The 22,152-nt window shown below is 43.3% G+C and overlaps 1 protein-coding gene across 3 annotated transcripts in view; it reads left to right on the top strand.

The window, feature by feature from the left end:
• Positions 1-297: 297 nt before the first annotated feature.
• cdh4 (cadherin 4, type 1, R-cadherin (retinal)) overlaps positions 298-22,152 on the top strand; it is a 247,797-nt gene continuing 225,942 nt past the window's right edge. The window contains exons 1-2 of one of the 3 annotated variants that reach the window (XM_053868371.1): positions 298-567; positions 2,585-2,696. In XM_053868371.1, the coding sequence (XP_053724346.1) occupies positions 514-567; positions 2,585-2,696 (166 nt within the window). In that variant the 5' untranslated portion in view covers positions 298-513. The remainder of the gene's footprint in view (positions 568-2,584; positions 2,697-22,152) is intronic. The other 2 variants (XM_053868370.1, XM_053868374.1) reach the window with 2 other exon arrangements.

Raw genomic sequence — 22,152 nt, 5'->3', positions numbered from 1 at the left:
TAAAAATAACAGGAGGGTGTTTTTAAACTGAAGCGGGGAGAAGACGTCGATGGTGACTTCAGCCAGCTCTTCCAGCACTGTGCGGGGCCAGAGGTGGTGACTGGGCTGTGAAATTGACTCCGTCGCTGGCGGACACATGAGACGCTCCGGCTGTTGAAGTGTCGCTCTCCCCAGCAGACCCGCCTCAGCTCCGTCTGCAGTCCAAATATCAATGTAAATGGCCCGGACAAAGTGCCTCTACCTTCCTCAGTGCGTGGAGCAGCATCACCACCGCCGTGTCTGCCGGGAGGAGGAGTTGTAGTGACGCGCTCCTCCAATAAGCGGCGGCGGCGTCCTCCGGACCGAGCGCAGCGTCTCGCGCTCAGCGGCACTTTTGCGCCAGACCAGTGCGGACGCGTTACCACTCTGCAACCAAGACTCCGGACCGCGGGAATATATCTGCCGGATCAGAACACCCCCCCACCCCACCACCCACTCGACTGCTTCTTTTTACCCGGCTTTGGCTTAGCAGAGATGAAGGCTGGCTGCGTCATCCTGGCGTGCACCTTGCTGGCGGGAGCATCCTGGGTAAGACGAGTCGCTGTCTGTCGGCGTGGAAGTGCTGCACTGCTGCGCTGCCTCCTCCGGCTCCGCGCCGCAGCTGGACACCCACTTTCATCCCCGCGGTGTCGGGCTCACCGCTGCATGGCATGTGGAGTAGAACCAGTTGACTAGACCACTGCGATTTGGAGTCTTTTCTCGCCGATCAAAGGGTGGGAAACTCGGTTCCAACTCCGCTCATTAGCCTCCCGCGCCTTCTCCAAACTGCAGTGCGATGCAGCAGAGGTGTGAGGAGAAGCTCCACACTTTACGCTGTGTCTCTGGCTTCTCTTGAAGACATCACATTTCTAACCATTTTGCCGTCTAACTGAACTTGGCATGTATACAAATCATGTCCCTGCAGTTCAGAACTTGCTTTTTAAATAAACTTAATCCTAAAAAAAATGTGCTGTTCATGAAAATATTCTGCTCCATGAAGGGTGGAAGAAATGTGAAACTGGGTCTGACCGAAGCCTTTGACACACTGGGTACATGATGCGATTCATTTTTTTTTTTAAGAAAAATGTCTCATCAGAACCATAGAAATGGCTGCAAAGTGACGCCGGATTTCAAAACCACACATATGAAACGAGATTTTCAGATGGAGTAACATTCACAAATGCAAAAGATTGTCAGGTAATTTCAGCATCTATCTTCTAAAGTCTCCAGCCAGCTCTCACTCAAGGATGGAGGGATACTCCCAGGCTGAGTGAGCATGCTTTTTTCTAGACTTGGTTCTCTCCATTTCTCTTGACGTGCATGCAAAAGGAAGGCGTGTGCGCTGGAGCCATCTCAACTGTCTGCCTCCTGCTGACGGCGGTGGCTCTACATTGAGTCTCTGGCTGATCACATGCCATTTCCACAAAAAAAATCGTCTCTCTAAATATCCAGCTCTGATACATGAAGGCATGAGTCAGTCAATATTCTGGTGTTTATAGATCCAGGAGACAAGCAGAGCTGCGACCAACCATGAGTTTGATAGACTATGGTGATGTGATGTGTCTGGTCGCGGGGCGTAAGCCATGGTTCATTGATCATGTATGTATGTACTTGTGTTTGGTTTCAAAGCTTTTAAAACAAGAATTTAATTCCTCAAAATGTAGTACGTGAAGCATGTTTGCCAAGTCTCACTTTACTTTTTGGCGTGACCATTGGGGAATGGTCCTGTACTTTTGGAACAATGGAGCCTCAGCCACTTCTCCTCTTACTGCGGATTGTGCTGATGCCGTCACGACTCATGAAGCCCTCGGCAACTTCTTTAGTAGACGGTGATTATCGACTGCGTATGTCTTGGAAAACAAATGCTGATCACAGAAGGGACTGCAGTTGAAAATCCAAGTTACTAAAGAGGATTAATATGATAGGATTCTCCAAAATTGACGGTCAACTGCAGAGTACTAATCTGATGGAAAACCTCTGAGGTACACTTGTGTGCGAGCTTCAAGTGTGGATCTTGGTCTTGTTCATTTTGGATGTTGAAATGTTGCCCAAACATCACGCAGATCAAATCTGAGCTTACCAGATTTTTTTTTTTTTGTGTGTGTCATGTCTACCTTTGTGTTGCATCATATTAGCATGAATGAGGCTTGGTATTTGGGTATGAGTTGTGAATGTTTTGATGATGTTTTGTGACAATTTTTGCTGGTTGATTTGAAGCAGAACATAGACTCAGATTTTGTGTTCCGTACTGAGGGTTAGGTTTAAATCCAGTGGTGATTTCAGCCTATTGGAACGAATGGATAGCAGCGTCAAATTCCCTTTTTCTGCTTTTGGGCCACATACTTCAATGTATCACCTGTAAACAACCCATACAGACGACCCTACATTCATTTAGCTGATATAAATTGAGCAAGTACCTCCGTCAGCAAGTGTCCTCATGCTGCTGCTGTCGTCTGTTTCACATTTCAACGTGACGTATCCCGGCAGAATGTGATGTCTCAGCCGCTGACCCTGACGCTGCGAGTGAATTTGCCACTGGATCAACGAGTCTTGTTTCATTCTGCAGGGGAGTAAGGCCGGCCAGTCCCTAAAACCTCCATGCAGATCAGGCTTCTCCCAGAACTTCTACACAGTGATTGTCCCCAGAGAAGTTCTGCGAGGCCAGAGCATCCTCAGAGGTAAGTCGGCTCCTGCTGGAGCTCATTCATAGGCTGATGCTCCTCTATTGAGCAGTAAAAAGGTGGCCTTGAGTTTGTGCGTGTTGTGTGGAAAGCCTTGCTCGTGTTGTGTGGCTCTAAATCACCTGTTAAAGAAGGTCAGAAGTTGCTCTTCATGTGGCTTTGGAGCATCAAGTGGCACCGACCAGGATTTCATGTGCTGGAAAGCTCCACGTGCTGGTCTTACATTTGCACTGTCCGCGTGATGAATGCACATCAGGAGCACTTAAATCTAATGTTCAAGAAGTTGACTTTATTTGGACCTCCTGTACCACTCTGCATGTGCACTGCTATGGTGGTTCGGTCGGCAGTCCCTTCATTCTTTCAAGTCTTCCAGTGGCTTCAATTGTGGCATCATCCGCTCCATTTCTTTCTGAGTGGAGCGCTGCACTGCTTCTACTCTGTGGCTCAAGTCCTTCCATGTGAGTTTAATCCGCGTGGCTCCTACTTGTCAAGCTGCCGTAATATTCACAAGTTCTCCCAGCCAGATGCAAAGCTTGATTTATGGAATCTGACTATTACATTCGTGCACCTGAAGATTGTCTCATGAAAGATACTGTTTTCTGATGCGGTGAATATGAGATGCACATCTGTGAGATCTTTGCTATGCTTAAAGGAAAGCTATCCTGAAGATACTTTAATGAATACTTCCATTTATATATTCCAGAAATGATGATTAATGCGAATGCCCTTCCGAGTTATGTATCATTCCTTCTGCACCGAAACTGCGACAAGCGGCATCACCACATTCAAACAAGCCCAGGTGCAAATATGATGCCTGATGTAGTTACAACCTCACACCAGTGGCTGGTGGACACCTGTGACCTCAATCTGGTTGTGTTTATATGAATGTTTTGGTGCAAATAAAGATTGAAAACTCCTCCCCCTCGGTGGAGGAGATGAGGGCCAGTGTGGTTTCATTGTTGCATAATAGGAGGCCTTGACTGACTCGGATTGTGAAGAGGAATACTCACCCTCTGATGAAGGTTGTACAGTGGACTGAGAGTAAGGTGCAGAAGCAGCACTCCTTAGACACACGGTGACAGTGAGTCTGCTCAGTTCTGTTGCTTTGCCGTGTCTGGAACGTTGCAAAGGCACGGTCAAAATGGAAACAGAGGTTGTGGGAATCTAAGGAAAAAACATGGAAATATTTCCTCCAACTGTTGCTCTACAGAAACATTTGTTCATAATACACATAGCTATGCGACTGAAGCATTTCTCTGGATGAAACACAAACTCGGCTCACCTGCATCCTTAGGTTGGAATTGAATGAGCCCTTTGTAATTCTGCCGAGGGTCAGGGTTTCGCTTACAGGGATCCAACATATTTCTTCTGTACACAAGGCTATTACTCACTTGGAGCAGAGCAAGTGTACAATCAGCTTTGCTTCCCCTTGACACTTTGCCTTCATTGCCAAATATTTGTTTACTGTTACTTGAAATGCTATTTGCTGGGCGGAAATGGGCTTCACGTCGGCGCAGCTGCATGGACAGTTTCCTGCCTCCCAGCAACAATCGGATCATAGCAGAGGTTATTTTGCTATTTAGACGGTTGACAAGGACAGTGGAGGTGGTCAGTGGGGAGTGGGATCGCCTGAAGGGGCTTGGTTCCCCACAGTTCCGTCTGTTTGGAAATGGGCTTCGGAATCCATCTGCTTATGGATTGTGTGGGATTAAGTGTGCATTGTACAAACACCTCTTCTGGCGTTGAAGGAGGAAGGTTTGTCTTCAGGAACCACGATTATAAATCTGAATACTTAAAAAATGTCAAGATCACCACTATGTTCGCTTCAGGTTTGAGCCCCTCTTTTGCCACAGGGCAGGTTTTCCGCTTGGAATTTTTGAAACTGGCACACCCTCGCATAGAAAAAAACAAAACAAAAAAAAAAAACAATGTAACGCAGTGAATAAATAGTGATAAAAAGAGGAACGTTTTGTCAATACTACGTTTTTTCATATGCTGGACCAGAACGTGTTAGGTGAGTTCTGTGAGCAAAGGACTTCAGTCATTATGACATTTCTTTCAGGATTTTTCCGCGAATAAACCGTCATATTCGTGTGCACCGACAGGATGCGTCTGTTTGTTTTAATGTTTCCTTGTTGTCCTTGAAGAACTACCTGACAACTCACTAACATAACTAAAGTCACGAATTATTGCGAGTCACACAGCAGACATTTTTTTTAATTTTTTTAAATCCTAGCGGTAAACCCTATGTTGCGTCCGGTCTGTGCATTCTTCCGTCTATGTACAGTCCAAGCCCATGGCTGTAGTCCCCCTGCGATGATTAATGTTCAGCACCGGGACCTAGAGAGGACCTCTTTTCCAGGCTGTGAGACAATAAGTGAGTGGACGCTTTTAATACTAACTCCCCAATATGTATAACCTGAAACTGTCACTTGGCTGCAGAATGGATGGGCTGAGGTTGCTGTGAAGGAGGGTGTGGGATGTTACAGAGCTTGTTGTTTCTCAGGAGGAATGGACGAGGAGCGAAGAAGCAGAGGTCTGCCAGCTACACGTGCGTTGTTAACTAAATGCACGGTGGTGAAGCTCGCGGTTGTTATGCCAATTGGACTGCTCAGCTTTTGTGTGTGGGCGGTTAACAGTATACCTACCTCCTTTGTCAAACCCATTAACACCAATCTGCATAAACGTTGATTTTTTTTTTTTTTTTTTTTTAATTCTCTCACAGTTGCGTGAAACAGATGTGGAACATAATGTATGTGGCGCCGGTTCTGACAAATGATAATGTGACGCTCTTCTCACTTCAACGTCAGCGGATTTGCTTATTGGTTTGCACGGAGAGCTTTTACGTAGCAGCACAGCTGACACTTTCCTCATTGTGCAGTCAACTCGCAACCCACCTCAACCCCTGTGTCTGTTTTTGATGTTGGAAAACACTTTACTGTGGATTTAAATTAAAGGCATATGCTGTATACATCGGCTCCCCAATTTACATACACTGAATTCCGTCCCTACATTGGGCTGTTAGTTGTATTGCACCTCTCATCTCAACTTTGCTAATGATGTGGGAATAATGTTTAACATAAAAACACTTTCACGCGAATGTTTAAAGGAGCGATGGGGGCAAAAAACTGTCGCTCAGCACACTGAGATCCAGTGGCAGGAAATGACATCATGTGACATGCTACAAACTCACTCCGAGATCCGTAGCCTCAGTTCCCAGAAGCAAATCCAATTTGGTTTCAGACACTCTGAGAGCTCACTTCTGCAACAACAGAGTTATATTCTCCAGTCTTCACCGTCATCAGTCACGTTCTGAACTCGACGACCTCTGTTGGTCCCTGTTTATTTGGGAAGCAAGGTGACGGGAGACAATGGAGTTGGATATTTTCGTGATCATTACTCGTGACTGTGTAATAGCTAATAGCTGTGTAGTAGCTACCGATGGAAAGAACATTTAAATAGCATTTAGAAAGAATCTAAGATGACAGTTATAAAGTACTGTCATGAAAGAAAGTAGGTGGCTTTACATTTTAAATATCACAATTCTCGCTTGTGTGTTGTTGACTCGATATTTTAAGTTAAATATTATATATATATTGGTGACATGAGTTTAATACTAATAAGATTTCTGTACACTGGACTTATGCTGTTGTTTTTGGGAGTTGTTCGTTCCACCACTGCACTGTGAAATTTCACTGAAAGTCTAACAGTATGGAGTTCATAATAATAAACTTGTTTTCATCCACATAATATTGTACTGCATCATGCATCATGTAGTTCAGAACAGCAATTGTTAAGGCCTTGTGACAACATTGTAAACTGTATTCACCTGAAAACCACATTAGTTCTCTAAATGTACTGGATGCATACTTCATGACAATATACAGTACAGAGAAAAATGTTCTGTCGACGTTAATGTAGCTACTGTTTTGCAATGAATGTTGCTTTATCAACAAAAGTAAAAAGTTGGACTGCTCCAAAAATTAAAAACTTTTCTTTTCTGTTTGAATCCTGAGCTCAGGTTGTTCTTCCTTTGCTTGCTTAGTGTGTTTAAAAGACTGCTTTAGGTTTGCGGTTGACCACGAAACAGCTCTCCTTAGCAAACTCCAAAATGTCTTTGCTGCCTAAGTTGTGCTGAATAAATCATTCTACGCTGGCGTGGAGATATTTGTTTGAGCGCTGGGTCAGAGTGGGAGAGGGCAGCTGAGGAACACAGGCAAGCAAGCAAGCAGACAGTGGAGCTCCAGTCGTGGTCTGTGCAGATCCCCGCTGCGGGCAGATACGCCATGAAAAGGAATATTCCAGCGATCGCACATCACTGTTTGGCTCCTGGTGCTAGAACAGACAATAGAGCCACTGACATGGGAGATGAAGCCCATTATTAAAATAAGTATCAGTTGGTGAAATGGTGTGAAAACTTACTGCTTAGTAAAAATGAGGACGTGGACAACTGTTCACCCTGCTATTTGTATATTGACATGCCATAAAAAAAGTTATTCAACCCCACCTATAAAATATGATTCATCATCAGGATGCAGCTGGAGATGGATGGAACTGTGGAACATTTTTTTGAGTTTTTTGAGTCTCAACAGGCTTATTTTTCTTGTTTTCACAACTATACTATACTATATTCAAGTTTTTATATCACCTTCTATAAGCTATATATACTGTATATATAATATATAAGCTCTTTTAATGTCTTAAATATTTGCATAAGAATTTCAATTTTATAAGAATTTCAAGTCCATTCAGAGTTGGGGAAACTCTGGACATTGTGTAGTGAAAATCATCCCTGAACAAAAGCAAACAACATAATTTTGTTTGCTTTTGTTCAGGGATTCCTCCATGTTTGTTGTTGTTGTTCTCATCCTAGTTGCCACGTGTCTTGTGCATCAGTGGGATCAGTGGAGCAGGAACTCCTGCACTGACAAAGGTTCCCTGTTGTCTGGAGAGCACACTGTTAAATTAGGTCATATTTTTTCTTGTTTTCACAACTAAATCACACAGGTCACTATTGTTTTTTTATTTATTACACTAAACTACTTAATGACAATATACTTACTGAACAGGTCTGTAGAGAAAGACAAGCTTTTAAAGCAAATTTAATAACAAAAGATACAAAACTCAAAGTGTTTAATGTTCAATAACTTATTTTCATAACCCTATTCACTTGTTAAATACCAGAGCGTTGCCTTATAACTTGACTGAGCGTTGCTCTTTTTATCGACTCCATGACCAGGGGGTGTCTGGGTTCCAGGTGTGCTATTACCTGCAGAAAACTTCAGCAACAGAACTCAACTGGCTCACTGTCTTTTGCTGGAGAAGGTAGTAGTGTGATTTTTCTGGAGAAATTTCTGCTTTGTTTTGTCATTTTCACATTGTGATGTGAAACTTAAAGACTAACAACATTACTCATCATGTGTGATTATAATGTCCAAACATTTTACTGCTGACAGCGCCATCTGGTGGCCTGTGAAAATCAAGCCACTGCGTCATGAAACCTCATCAATCCATGACAGTTAAGCACTAAAAGAAGGGATTCATACAGAAGGAGGGCGTTGGCAAGTAACACTTTTGTTACCATGGAAGCTCGCTGACTGACAGAGCAGTGATAAAAAAAAATAAATAAATGTACCGATGTGAACAGCATTTCCATGTACGGTTATTATCGATCAAAGACTTCTTAAAGTGGTGCAACGCTGAAATTTCCTCTGCTCTATAATGAGAATAGGCTCCCAGTCAGTCCCCAGATATTTGTTGTTTTTTTTTCCCCGTCCTGAGGCGTTCAGTTTAAACCGAAGTGCACGCAGAATTTCCAAGCTGCAGCAATTTTTAGCAGACAATATCACAGCAAGTCGGCTTTAATCTCGAGGATTAATTTAAAGGGGTTCATGCTCCGAGCTGCTATAGTTTCGCACAGCTTCCAAGTTGTTAAATATAAAAGTTACACATGCAAAATGACTTGTTACATGACCCCAATTAGACTACAGAGGGAGAATCTGGCTGCCTGCCCGCAAGTTCAGCGTATGCTGCGCATTGAAGAACTCCTGACTCCAAGCCCACCATCCAGAGTGGCAGTGCCGGGGGAGTGGGTGGGATTATATTTCCATGTGTTTGATAAGCAGCATGCCGTTTTCCTTTTGAGTCAGGAATGTCTTTCTTGTCCTCCAGAGAGCCTTTCATCTTTCCTGCCAGGACCAGCAGTCTGTGGCCAGCAGATAGAATACAGGTAGAGAAGAGTATAGGTGGGGAAGACGCCGCACATCATTTCTCTTTATCTCGCCGGCCTTCTGACCAAACTAAGCTGCGTTGCTGTGTCGCCCAACTCGCAACAACATGACATCCAGTCAATTCAATCAAGCAAGACACCCAAGATAGAAGACTTGCCACTGCACAATCCTTTCCATCCTATTTTGAACTCATTTGCTCAGTGAAGGAAGTCGGTAGAAACATGGCTTTGATAGATGGGGAAACCTGCTGCCATGATAAATATTACCTCTTGTCAGCTCCTCCATATGGATTGTATTTGTTCCAGTACATTGAACCTTTGCTTGATGCCCTTTCACCGCACCAAACCCAGCAATCCTAAATTGTAATTTTTTTATATATATATATATATATATTACTGAATCAAATGATGGGCCCATACATGCATTTAAACAACAAAATATTGTTTATTTTGCATCAGTTTGACAACAGGACAATAAATCACGATGGTGGCTATATTCAAGTTTTTATATCACCTTCTATAAGCTATATATACTGTATATTATATATAAGCTTTTTAATGTCTTATTTGTATAAGAATTTCAAGTCCATTCAGTTAGGGAAACTCTGGACATTGTGTAGTGATAAACCTCCCTGAACAAAAGCAAACAAAATTAATGTTTGCTTTTGTTCAGGGATTCCTCCATGTTTGTTGTTGTTGTTCTCATCCTAGCTGCCACGTGTCTTGTGCATCAGTGGGATCAGTGGAGCAGGAACTCCTGCACTGACAAAGTTTCCCTGTTGTCTGGAGTGTCAAAAGAAAATTAGGTCATATAACCTTAAGGTTAAGGTCAAGGTTAAGCCATGAGGTGATGCTCCTTACGCTCTAAATATTTGTTCGTCTCTTGATAGTGACAGCACCTCTGACCCCTCCAAAAAGAGGTATTGGGATTATCTTATATGAAGTATATAGAATTACTCACGGTGGGTAATTCTATATACTTTATACATGCTAACCCAAACTCCTCCTTTCAGGTGGGAAGGGCGACATTTGACTCCCATGAAACTCATATTCACGTTAACATGCAACATGGAAGGCTGACTTCAGCGTCATCATTGGACTCAAAAGGCCGCTTGAAAATAGTTGCTGTTTGATGCCTTGGGAGTGACAATGCATTGCACACACACACACCTGCACACGTGCACAGGGGAAATAAGGCAAATTATTGATTACATTAATGTTGCATTGAGAGCACTTCTTTTCCCTTTCTCTTGATGGCACAAATAAGGTTCATTAAGGACGAGCACACATGGTACCGAAGGATCGCTAGGTGGTAATAAGGTGGCTTGATAATAGGGATGGGCGATGTCGTTCACAATGTACCGGCAAAAACAGTCCCTGCGAAGAGAGTTTTGCATAGCTCGATAAATTCGATAAACACACGGGTCAGTGGCTACATTGGACCTGCGTAGATGAGTACTATGAGACCGTGACGTCTCCAACTCCACGTTGTTTGACAGCCGACGTCGGCGTGTGACAGCTGTGGAGAGTCACGTGGACTTTGGTTCATGACTGTAGTTAGAAAGGTAGTACTTTAAAAATAGTAACTTTTTTTTTTAATGAAGGAAACTTCTGATATTGATACTGGTCGACTCTGAGCCACTGGACCGGTGTTAGTTTTATTAAATGGAATGATCCTGATAGGTTTCCAGATGCAGTCGTCTGCCTTGGTTCACGTCAACACATGCAGTTCGACATTCGATGGACATCTGCTCCGGAGTTGGTGGCAGCGTCCTCTTCCGCGTCCCCGATTAGGGTTTACTGATCGGCAGCGCTAATGCTACACCCCGGCATCAGTTAGGGACCATCAACAAATTCTATAACGGACGAAGTGCTATAGTGAAATCACCAACCATGGCAATGAAAGACAGCCACTTTAGCAAGGTTTTTCATCACACAAGACAAAGGACTGACCATTTGTATCATGATGAAGAATAGAATCTGAAATGGATCATAGATTCACATTATGTCTATTGTTTCTTCACTAGCATCCAGGAAGTGTGTCATGACTGGTGCATAGGGAAAGTCAACTGATAAGAGATATGAGACGCAGAAGACAGACGGCTCAATTTAACCCCTAAATAAAACTAGTAGAGCAGTCTGTCAGACACGACTGGGTTCCACGAGAGGCGTGAAACATTGCATTTCTCATCTCTACACTTGGTTAACTACTGTATTTAAGCATAAATAAATGATGATGTTGCAGACAAACTCCACTAATAATATCATCATAAAACAGTTTCAAGAGAGACTGCAGTGTGTCCAACATATGCCATTGAATGAAAATGTATCTAGTGTGATAAATATCTTTTTTATTTATTTATTTTTTGTCCATATCTCCCATCCCTATTTTCTAAAATAAAAACTGGAATAATTGGTTGAGTTTTATCGTGGGACTTTGTGAATTCCCAGGTTTCCCATTCCAGCTTGACAAAAGAGACAAAACCAGGAAGCAACCTCAGAAACGTGTTCTGACGTCTGACGTTTTCATTTCTATTTTTATTTCTTTTTGATCGCTCTTGATTCCTTTTGTCATACTATGATTTATGAGGACCTTGAAACCAAGTCAGAAACTGAGTCAACCCATGTTTGTCTGCAGTACATTCACCTGAAGACTGCTGCTGAACAAGCCACGAGCAACACTTGGTTAGGCATGAAAACACGCGATCCCCCCTCGACAAACTCCCGCGTTCAGCGCTGTCACCACGTTCTTTCAAAGTAACCTGCACTTAGCAGCTTCCCTTTGTGTTCCCCACTGAGAGACAAGCCGGAGTGAGCTTGACCTTCTTGAATAGCTCCAGTTTAGCGCTGTCAATGATTAACCCGCCACAACTCCTCCTGCATGCTAAGTTCCTGATTGCACTCCACGGGGCGAAAATATACAGCAGCTCCATTTCCTGAATAAATAAGGTGAGCTGATTGTGGCCGGATACTTGCCCTTCAGATGCAGCGATAGGCTCTGACTCCAGATGGCATTTGTGAGGGCCTGCTTCTTTCAGATAATTCACCAGGTTGTTCATTAAAAGTGAATATTATCTGCTTTATTTCGTTGTTTTTTTGAAGTCCTTGAAAGGGGATTATGGAATAAAACAGAGGATTATGCAGCGTGGGGACCTGTCTGTATGTAAGAAGCTGAAACAAGGGCAAATAAATAAAAATCTGCTCAAGTTAAGCTTCAATCATTGGTTGGAATCCAATTATAAACAAGAGCAGAGACGTACTTTCAGCACTGTGCGGACTTTTGGAGCGCGTGCTGGCAACCTTGTGAATAATATTTGCATTTCTTTATGTAGATCTTTGTTTAATTGATCGCACTCTGGAACGATCGATTGGTATTAGTGCTCCGCCTCCCACTGCATTTGAACGATCGGTGGCCTCGATTTAGAGCGTATTGGCTTTTCCTCGCAGAGAGCAACCCTTTTCCCACTCGGAGAACTCACTTTCACCTTTTCTCTGTAAGTGTAGCCCACAGTCTTCCAGTTCATTACGGAGGTTCTCACCCCCTCCCCGAGGCTGGGGGGGATTTACATTCATCTGAATACAAATCAGGATTTCTGAGCTGCTTTTTTTTTTTTTTTTTCCAATTCCTTGTTATCCAGCTTGTTAGAGTACTCAGTGATCTTCTGGTAAAATATTACATGTGTGGTTATTCTCATAAATAATAGAACCGATAAATCTTTTAACCCGCTTTAATGTGCAGCGTGGAAAAATGATAGTGACGGCTTCATTTAAGTTCCTTTTTTTTACTGTTCAAGTCGATAAATTGGTTTCTTCTTTGGCAAAAGGTACTGAATTTTGAATCACTTGGAGTCATCTTTTTTGAAGTGGTGGTCTATTCTTATTGACCCTTCTTTAATCGCCGCTTTGCTGTGATCATTTATTGCTGTAGCAAACAATAGGACAGTGATATTTGGTGTTTCTGGGCAGCAACTGCTGGAACAGCTGTGTCACTTGGCATCCAAGGACCTTTTGTACGAGTATTACTTTACGTTTAAAAGAATTGTTACCGAATCAATTCACATAGATAAAATGAAGCGCCATATGTGACCTGAATGTCTGCAGCTTGAATTCACTTCTCTCAAACTGAAGCCTGTTTTTGTTGCAAGTTGGAGATCAGGGGTGGGCAATTTATCGTTTTTCTTTGGAATGAAAATTGGGAATGTTGAATTGGATGTAGTGGAAAAATAACAGAAGAAATAAATAGAATGAAATGGGTTTTCTCCTCTGCTGTAGTACGCTCTCCGTCTGGAGCGTTGCTGTAGTTGCTCTCTCATCCCTCTTGCCAGAGAAACCTCAGTAAGAAAAGTAAACAACACTTTCATCTTGGCTTCTGAGAGAGAAGCGAAGGAACTATTTCCTTGCTATAAAAGGAAATCAGCGAGAGACTGGCAGTAAACTTCACCGTCCAGCCTCACCTAATGCCAGGGGTACGAATACAGCACTTTTTACTTCAGACTTCATCAGATAACAGCACCAAACACACAAGCAAGCTAGTCTTTTTAGTTTCACCAAAAATCTAAATTTTATAAAAACTTTTCGGGGGAAAAAAAAGGATTTTAATTGTCATGAAAATCGCCAAACCTGTAGCGACGATACATTCTGGTGGTCTGCTACTTGTATGGACTGTGTTTGACCTTTTTGGCTCCTTCTGTGGTGGAGTTTGACTCCCCCTGACTTGAAATGATAACTCACGTTTGCGCTAGACTCGTAAGGTTTCCGGTTATCATCTCGATCTGCCCGCAATTACTTCAGAAATGATCCTGCCGTCACAAAGATTCTTAAGACTCTTGTGATATAGTGACTGTTTTGTTAGGCCAAAAAAGATGCATGGTCATCTGTCTCATTTTCTCATGATGTGGTAGCACTGGACCTGTGCTGCATTATGTTCTTTTTAGTGGTAGCAATGACCTTGTAGTGACCTTTGAAGTGATCTCTTTCCTTCCAAGGCTGTCGCAGGGGCAGCCTCCTGGCCAAACACACCCAGACTTGCGTCTCTGCAGAAACATTCGATCACTGTCTTGGGTGAATAGGAAGTGTGTGGGTCGGTCTTCCACCTCCACCTGGTTGGGCATGCCCCAGAACCGGACCTTGTCTTGACTACGTGCACATGCGACTGTACCTCAACCGTCCATTCAGTGCTGATTCATATTTTCAATATGTGATAGTGTTTTCTTGTCCCATGTCGATACATGCTTAACAGCAAATCTGCTTCTTATGGCTTCAAGCATGGACCCCTTCTGAAGAACTACCTCTCGTGGACCGGCCGGCTGAATGCCCGAGCACCCCACCCCTCCCCCCACTTCAGTCCCGAGTGCTTTTCTCAAAAGGAGCAGGAGCTTTTGACTTTATCGATGAATTACGGCCCAGCCTTTTCACCTTGAGCTGGCACTTGACCCCTCCTGTTCTGCACCACTCATATCCCCAGCCAGCACCTCTGCAGGAGATGAAAAACACGACCCAGTCAAAATGATTTACTTCAGGCTTGACTCAGCACGCCGATCCTTTTTAAGCTGCTGCTAAATGCACCTCCAGAGGGCCACGCTGCATTGTGCTTTTTTTTTTCTTTTTTCTGAAGCCACGGGGCTTTTGCTATTCTGCCACTTTAATTAAAAGACTACACTCTTGGATGCCTTTGTTCCACAAACTCCGATATCAAAAAAGTCCCATGTTGGAGTGAAGCCCGCACTCGACTTTGTCCTCGGGATAATTCTGTCTGCAATATATATATATATATTTGATCAGTCCTCTTGGTACTGAAAAACCATGTGCTTTCGCTCTCTGCTGAGGCCGATTTCAACATGAACAGAAGGAAAACCTTGCGTAAATGTTTGTGCCTGTGTGTATTGAGAACCGGGGCTTCATCTACAGGGCGATTATCTTAAATGGAGAAATTAAAGGATTACAAACCAGCGCAGTAATCCAGCTGTCAATCTCTTGGCTCATTAGTAACCTCGTGGAAGGGGACGTGGGCGGGAGACGGGCACAGCACAGAGAGAATGAGAGCAGGAGACAGTTAAAGGTGCAAATCTGGCAAGCAACCAGGGACGACAGCTCCCTGAATGGCTCCGCTAATTTCATTTATCATAATAAAAGGAACATTATAGCCTCGTGGAGCCACTCTGGACGTGTTATTGCATTTGCAACAGACGGGTTCGGTGGAGGCAAGCATGGCGGTGATTTTGCTCTTTCACATCGTTTCAGTGGAGAATCTGACAGTTGAGACTGCAACTCGACAATTAGAAACGGAGACATTATTGCCCCGCAGCTCTTGCTGCTGACTGGATTGAATTGCACTGGTACAGTCAGTGGAGCGTGACTTCTTACAGCGGAAACCGCAATTTGTTATTGTACCTTTTGAAATAGTCTTACATGAGGTTTATTTGCAGGGCTGTTGGATTTACACCAGCAGCCAGCATCGCAAATACAACAAATAGTGTGTGTGAAAGACGGTTGATAAACGCTGCTGTTTCCTCTGCGAACCCAACCTGAAGGCACAAAAACACTAGTTTGGAAAACAAAGAAAGAAAATGCAAATACAAATCTTGACTGCATCATGTTGCACCATGCATAAATTGCAGTGTCTGCGCTTCATTTTCAGATTGTATTGTACTCTGTTGTGAATCCAGCTCATTTCATCCAACATAACTTTAGCGCATTGCTCTTTGTCTCACGTTCCTGTGTAAATGTTTTCCTCATATTTTCCGCATGCAAACAAAAAAGACCGAACATTTTCGGGGCTGTGGATGAGTGATTTGAAAATCCTATACATCACTCCGTGCCAGCTTGTTGTGATGCAGATTGTTCTGTTGGAAGCAGACAAATCTCCAAATATGCTTTGCTGACCAGAATAAATCGAACAGATTTTCACGCTCAATGGAAACACAATTCTGTCAAGCCCATCTTCTCGTCCTTCTCACAGTTGGTAAAGAACCTTATCTTTTATCTTTCCACGGACACAATGTCTTGTGTCCCACCATGTTTCTTATTATGCATGTACTCGACGAATTACACGTAACAAATCACGAGTCGTCAGTGACTAATGCAGTTGAGTGCGATTGTGAAAGCTGATAGTTAAGTCTCACCTGGTCTTCACGTGCAGGTGAGAAAGTCAAGTTATTCGATTTGTCACTGTCTTCATAAGGCTGTGCTCCACATGCGTCACAGAGCTGTGTCTGAATTATTAGTTTCATCCTTATTGATTGTGTTGTAATAATTAACTTGCAGAGAAAGAAGTCTCGAGTCACCAGAGAAACTCCTACACTGAAAAGAAGTTGGTAACGCTGAAGGTCGCAAGTTGACTTTCAATGAAGTCCTACAACATTTATCTGATATAATGACAAGTTTTACAAGACAAGATTCAGCTACAAGTGCTGCATGATGAATGGCTGCAATCTCAGACACTCTGAGGTTCAGAAAAGTTAGCCGTGTGCTACCTGAGCAGGTAGACTTAATCAAGCTAGTCACTGGAGTAGCTGGGTTTAGCACTACTAAGAATACAGTGGTACCTTGCTTCTCGACCACACTCCGTTCCAGACAGCCTTTTGAGAAGCGAGTTGTTTGAAATCTGAATCGATTTTCCCCATTACAATGAATGAAAAGAGAAATAATGCCTTCCAAGCCTTAAAATAGTCTTTTGTAGGAGTGAATGTAGAGTGTCTGCTGCAGGTGGCTGTTCCTCTATGTGTGTGGCCGCTGCATGTGGGAGGGGTTGCCGAGTGAGTGACGTCTCTCCAGAAGTGAAGAGGTGCCCGGTGCGTGTCCAGCTCTGAATGTGCGCTTCTGTGCAGTTTGGCTGTGACAAAGTCATAAACCAAGTCACGCTCTGTCCCAGACTGGCCTCATCCCTGTCCCAGCTCCAGCCCACAACAGGACATCAAACCCTGGAGTGAGTGCTCCAGCACCTCCCCTGTGACACTCTACCACGGTCCAGTGTGGAGACAGGAAAGGTTTTACACCTCAATATGAAGAAAAAACAGTCAGTAAATGTAGCTAACGTCTGCATATAGAGGCTGCGTTAGACACAATAACAAAGCGTGTCGCCGGTCAGCTGATCGGTCCGTGCACGTTATGTTTTTTTCCGGCTGTTTTCGGGGGCGTTCGAGTTCTGGAGTCCCCCAAATTTTTTGTTCAAATTCCGAGACGTTCGAAAACCGAGGTACCACTGTATCAAATATCTTTCTCACACTAAACTGTTTAAAAATCAAATTTGTCGGACCAAAGCAAAAGTTGAGTTTCTTCAGCTGTCATGCACCTGTAGTCAGTTGCTTGCAACACTGCAACAGTAACTGCATTTGTTGTTCTTTTAAGCGGTTATTTCCAGGCATTGTTTGTTATTTGGGCTTGTCATTCTGTTTGTCAAGGATTGCAAACCTGTAAGGAGCAGCGAAACTCCACCTGCTGTTAAAACCATTGTGTTAACCTTGGTATTCATTCTGCTTGAATTGCTCGTGTAGATTTTTAGACAGTTCCTTCTTCTCTGTACAATCAACCATCGACTACACAGCAGTTGAGACCAATACGTAGTTAGCGACTGTTAAAATGCGACCAATTTGTACTCACTGCAGGCAGCTAAAGGACTGTCTCAGCCTCCGCCCTTAACTGAAAAACATCAGCAAATGCATGGTTTTTGCCAGAATTTTTTGAAACTGTTCCGGAACTGTGGAGTCGGTTTATCTGTCCGGCCAGAATGTGCCTCTTTCACTTCAGTCATTGTGTTGTTTCTTTCAGGATTTTTCCATGAAGCCTCTGTGGAAACCAGCAGGTTCACATCCACCTCCATGATGCATAATGTGTTATCTGTTTCTTTCTGTTTCCACTTTTGTTCAAATATGTTTGATTTCATCTTTAAAAAGAGATGTTTCTGGTGGCGTGGCGCCTCTCATTTAAGCTGTGTCCACGTACGTTTACATGTAGCGCTGTATAGTGCCCTAAATGTTATGCCATCATACTCGTAACGTTTTGCCATCATACTGCTTTACGCAACGTGTGTTTCTCCCCAGTAATTTCACTGAACCAGATCGTAATTCTCCTCGCCTCATGCCTTATGGACCTGCAGCTTTTAGGGTTATATACATCTTGCAAGTTGTGACGCTAGACACCACGAGGAGTATTTGTTTGGTCAACACGCGGCTTGGAAGCGTGTTGTTATTTGACGCTGTTGACTGGAAGAAAACATGTCGTCCATCCCACTGCTGACGGACACAGACACCCTATCTAAAAATCCTAGCTAAAAGCTTTACTCACTATATATTCTGCTTTTATGTTGGCTGAGAGTGCTGAATGTGTTCAGTCCTGCTGGAGAATGCGGGATGTGAACCATCAGTTACTTCCAAATACAGGAACATCTATCACACATTGCTAGTCAAAAAGCTTCTTTTCTGGCTCAAGACCCGCTGGTAGAACAGGTCCCCAGTTCCCGCTCCCACCCTGCTTTGTCTTCCTTCCTCTGTCGTCCACTTCCTCTTGTCTTTGGCTTCCTAGGTTTTCAGATGAAAATAATAGCTCTGAGAACCAATTCAGACAAGAGGCACAGCGTCTGCGGCGCGGGTGTCGAGGACAGCATTTCTGCATCGTGCCAGTACCCACTGACAGAACACTGAGGAAATCAGATCCTTTTTATTGACATGAACAGCCATTAAGATTGCGTTGGAAAAATCACACAATCCTAGCTTTTATATCTCAATTACATCTGTCTAAACAGTTTTTCGACAGAAGTTTTGATCCAGAGCTTAAAATTAAAGGGCATAACGGCACACGGAAACATTGGTTCGATACGGGTCTCAGCTTTAAAGCGATGGTTTGGTGAATTTCTCTACGGCGTGCGGCACAAATGCAACCGTTTTTTTTTTATTATTATTTCAAATTCCTGTTTTTTTCCCTCTAAAATGCAGCATGAACAGAGCTCTGCATTGTAAATTAAACAGCCAAGTCTACTTTAAATACATATAATAATGCTGCAACCTTCAACCACAACTTTTCATTGAACCAATATTTGAGCACAGAATGATTCTCCATTGATTTTGGAGACAGATTCCAGTCATGCAGGGAACACTGCTGCCTCCTCGCTCACTATTTTCAGTTTGCTGTGTGTCTCAGCATGCGTGGAGCACTTAAGTTTTGTGTGCACCGAATCTGTTTGGGACATATGACTCACGTCACCCCAAACTATTTTCCATCATCCTCACCATCAGTTAAGGAAATTCCAGTTCTTTTTACCTTTTATTCAGGCACTTTCATATCACTATAATTGCCTCCCTGCTGCTAAATACTAGTATCAGTGTTCATTTTAGTCTTCATTGTGGTGGTTTTACCTTGATCCCCAAAATGGATTGTGGTTCACACCGAACTGTGAGTCGTCTTTTCCACCCTAAATGTTTTGTAAGGAGCGTCTGTGTTTGACTCCAATGGTGGTGCTCCTTTGTATAAAGCAGGCAGACGTGGAAACTACATTCCCTTTTGCTGCCTAGCATTCAGTGAGAGGAGCGCAGACATATGTAAATCCTTAAACAGCCTTTAAGAGTATCATTATGAATTGAAGAGGAAAATTCCTTGGTTGAATAAGAGCTTCTGCTCTGCGGGGCCATAGGGCATCCTCCATCCATCCATAGAGATCCTGTGGGTTTCCTGGTCTCATGCGGTGAATCACAGCGTGATTTGCATTTCTCTTATGCCTTTTCAAAATACGATTAAACCGCTGAAATACCACACTGTGCTCTGACCACTGCAATGGCTCTGCCTGTTATTTTTAACAGATCACTTTGCATGCTCAGGTCAGAATCTGGGCTCATTATCACTGTGCCAGAGTGGTTGTTGGTAGCAATACAAGGCCCTTTCCCACTTTTAGGCCCTGCAGCATGTTGGATGGAATGTGAGGAGGAGTTGGAGGAACGCTACAGTCGTATCTGATCTGCAAAAGCTGCTGCTTTCTGACGGTAAATCACCACTATTACCTTGACAAATACGTCCAGCACACAGTTTCCCAAACACCAACGTGTTTTTTGCTCATGTCAATATTCACATTTTTTTATGTGAGCATTAAGTGGACTGGCTTTGCAGCAATACATTAGACACAGTAATATTCTTTCTTTTATAATTGTGTTGTTTAGTTGGTGATGATTAATAAAATTGCCTTGTCTGGCATCATTTCCTTTAAAAACTGTTGTAATTTCCTTCCTGTCTTTTTGAACTGAGGAGGTAATTATGGTGACTGAGCTGCAATTTTGGTTCGCTTGCCACTGGGAGCCACAGCACATCATGTTCTGTGCTGCTCGGTGATATTAAGTAAACAGGGAAAAAATGTTCTGCATGAACTTTTGTTCTTTCAGATGTTACGATTCAGCGTGAGTGGTTAAGTGAATGCACTACTTTGGCGGCCCTCTAACCTGTGTGAAGAGCAGGCCAACAGAATTGCTTTTATTCTCTGAAGAATATCCAGTGGTCATGCCTTGACACCACAGTTTCTAAGTCAGACAGACTGACGCAGTGCTTCTGAATTGTTTTCTGTTGCGCCCCCCCAGCTCTCCGTCGCCTCTGTAAATAGTTCTCCTTTCTCCATAAAGTCATTATGACTACACCTCTGCATAACATTGTATCCTCTCTAACAGTAAAGAAGAGAAAAAGAAAGTCATATAGATGAACTTTCACTGAAAAACTACTTTATCAACATTGTTTTTTGTCTGTCACAGAAAAGACTTAAAGTTCATCAATTTAACTGAAAAAAAAAGAATACGAATCATGAGTGGATGTGCAATTATACTTTATTCTAGTACGGCAAAAAAGTATGTTCCAATGTCACTGGCGCACCCCCCTTGCATCGCTCCACGCACCCCAAAGGAGGCCCGCCCTACTACGGTGGTACCTCGGTTCTCGACCACAATCCGTTCCAGACGGCCGTTCGAGAAGCGATTTGTTCGAAATCTGAATCAATTTTGCCCATTACAATGAATGGAAAAAGAACTAATGCGTTCCAAGCCTTAAACTAGTCTTTTGTAGGAGTGAATGTAGAGTGTCTGCTGCAGGTGGCTGTTCCTCTATGTGTGTGGCCGCTGCATGTGGGAGGGGTTGCCGAGTGAGTGAGGTCTCTCCAGAAGTGAAGAGGTGCCCGGTGCGTGTCCAGCTCTGAATGTGCGCTTCTGTGCAGTTTGGCTGTGACAAAGTCATAAACCAAGTCACGCTCTGTCCCAGACTGGCCTCATCCCTGTCCCAGCTCCAGCCCACAACAGGACATCAAACCCTGGAGTGAGGTGTGGAGAGCCAGCACCTCCCCTGTGACACTCTACCACGGTCCAGTGTGGAGACAGGAAAGGTTCTACACCTCAATATGAAGAAAACACAGTCAGTAAATGGAGCTAACGGGACACGTCTGCATACAGAGGCTGCGTTATACACAATTACAGAGCGCGTCGTGGGTCAGCTGATCGGTCCATGCACGTTAGGTTTTTCAGGCTTTTTTGGGGGGGGCGTGTGAGTTCTGGATTTTTGTTTGAAACCCAAAGCAAAAAAGTCTCGAAATTTTTGTTCCAATTCCGGGACGTTGAAAAACCAAGGTACCACTGTATTTGAGAAGGACTCGACGGACGCTAAGTTTCTTTAGCGACGTGTTTCACAAGCTGGTATGTAGACCCCTTTGCATTACAGGACTGCAAACAACCAGAATTAGAGGAATATTACGCACAAAATTGAGGGGATATTAATCGCTATATTATTACCTTCTTGGTGTTTGGTTCCAAGAAATGCTTGAAGACATCTCTAGATATTCCCTGGACATGCAGTCGATGAAAAGATTGGTTATAAGGCAAGCGATGAGTTACATTGTGGTTTTGATCTGTTCATTGGCCGTTGAAAAAGGAATGCAAGTTATTTATTTTGTAAACCACTCACAGGTCACATTATATACTATTTATGTAAATTAGTATTACGTCATGAAGTGACAGCGTAACAAAATGTTTCTTTGCTCAATTGCTGAACAGGATTTTTGATGTGAAAACGAGTCCAACAAATGCGATCACCTCTCGCAGTCTTTGCCTTTAAAAACATCTTTTATTTGTCTTGGAAACTCAAGTCAATTGTCTCTTTTACCACCACCGAATATAAAAAGGTGTTTATCGAGTTCTGCTGTTTGAAAACTTTGCTCTTTGCTTTCTACGACGTCGGAGAGCAGTAATACGTTCAGTTGTGGAAAAGTTG

The sequence above is a fragment of the Synchiropus splendidus genome, chromosome 6 (assembly GCF_027744825.2).
Source record: "Synchiropus splendidus isolate RoL2022-P1 chromosome 6, RoL_Sspl_1.0, whole genome shotgun sequence".
Classification (NCBI taxonomy): Eukaryota; Metazoa; Chordata; class Actinopteri; order Syngnathiformes; family Callionymidae; genus Synchiropus; species Synchiropus splendidus.
This window is presented reverse-complemented; position numbering and strand designations above follow the sequence as displayed.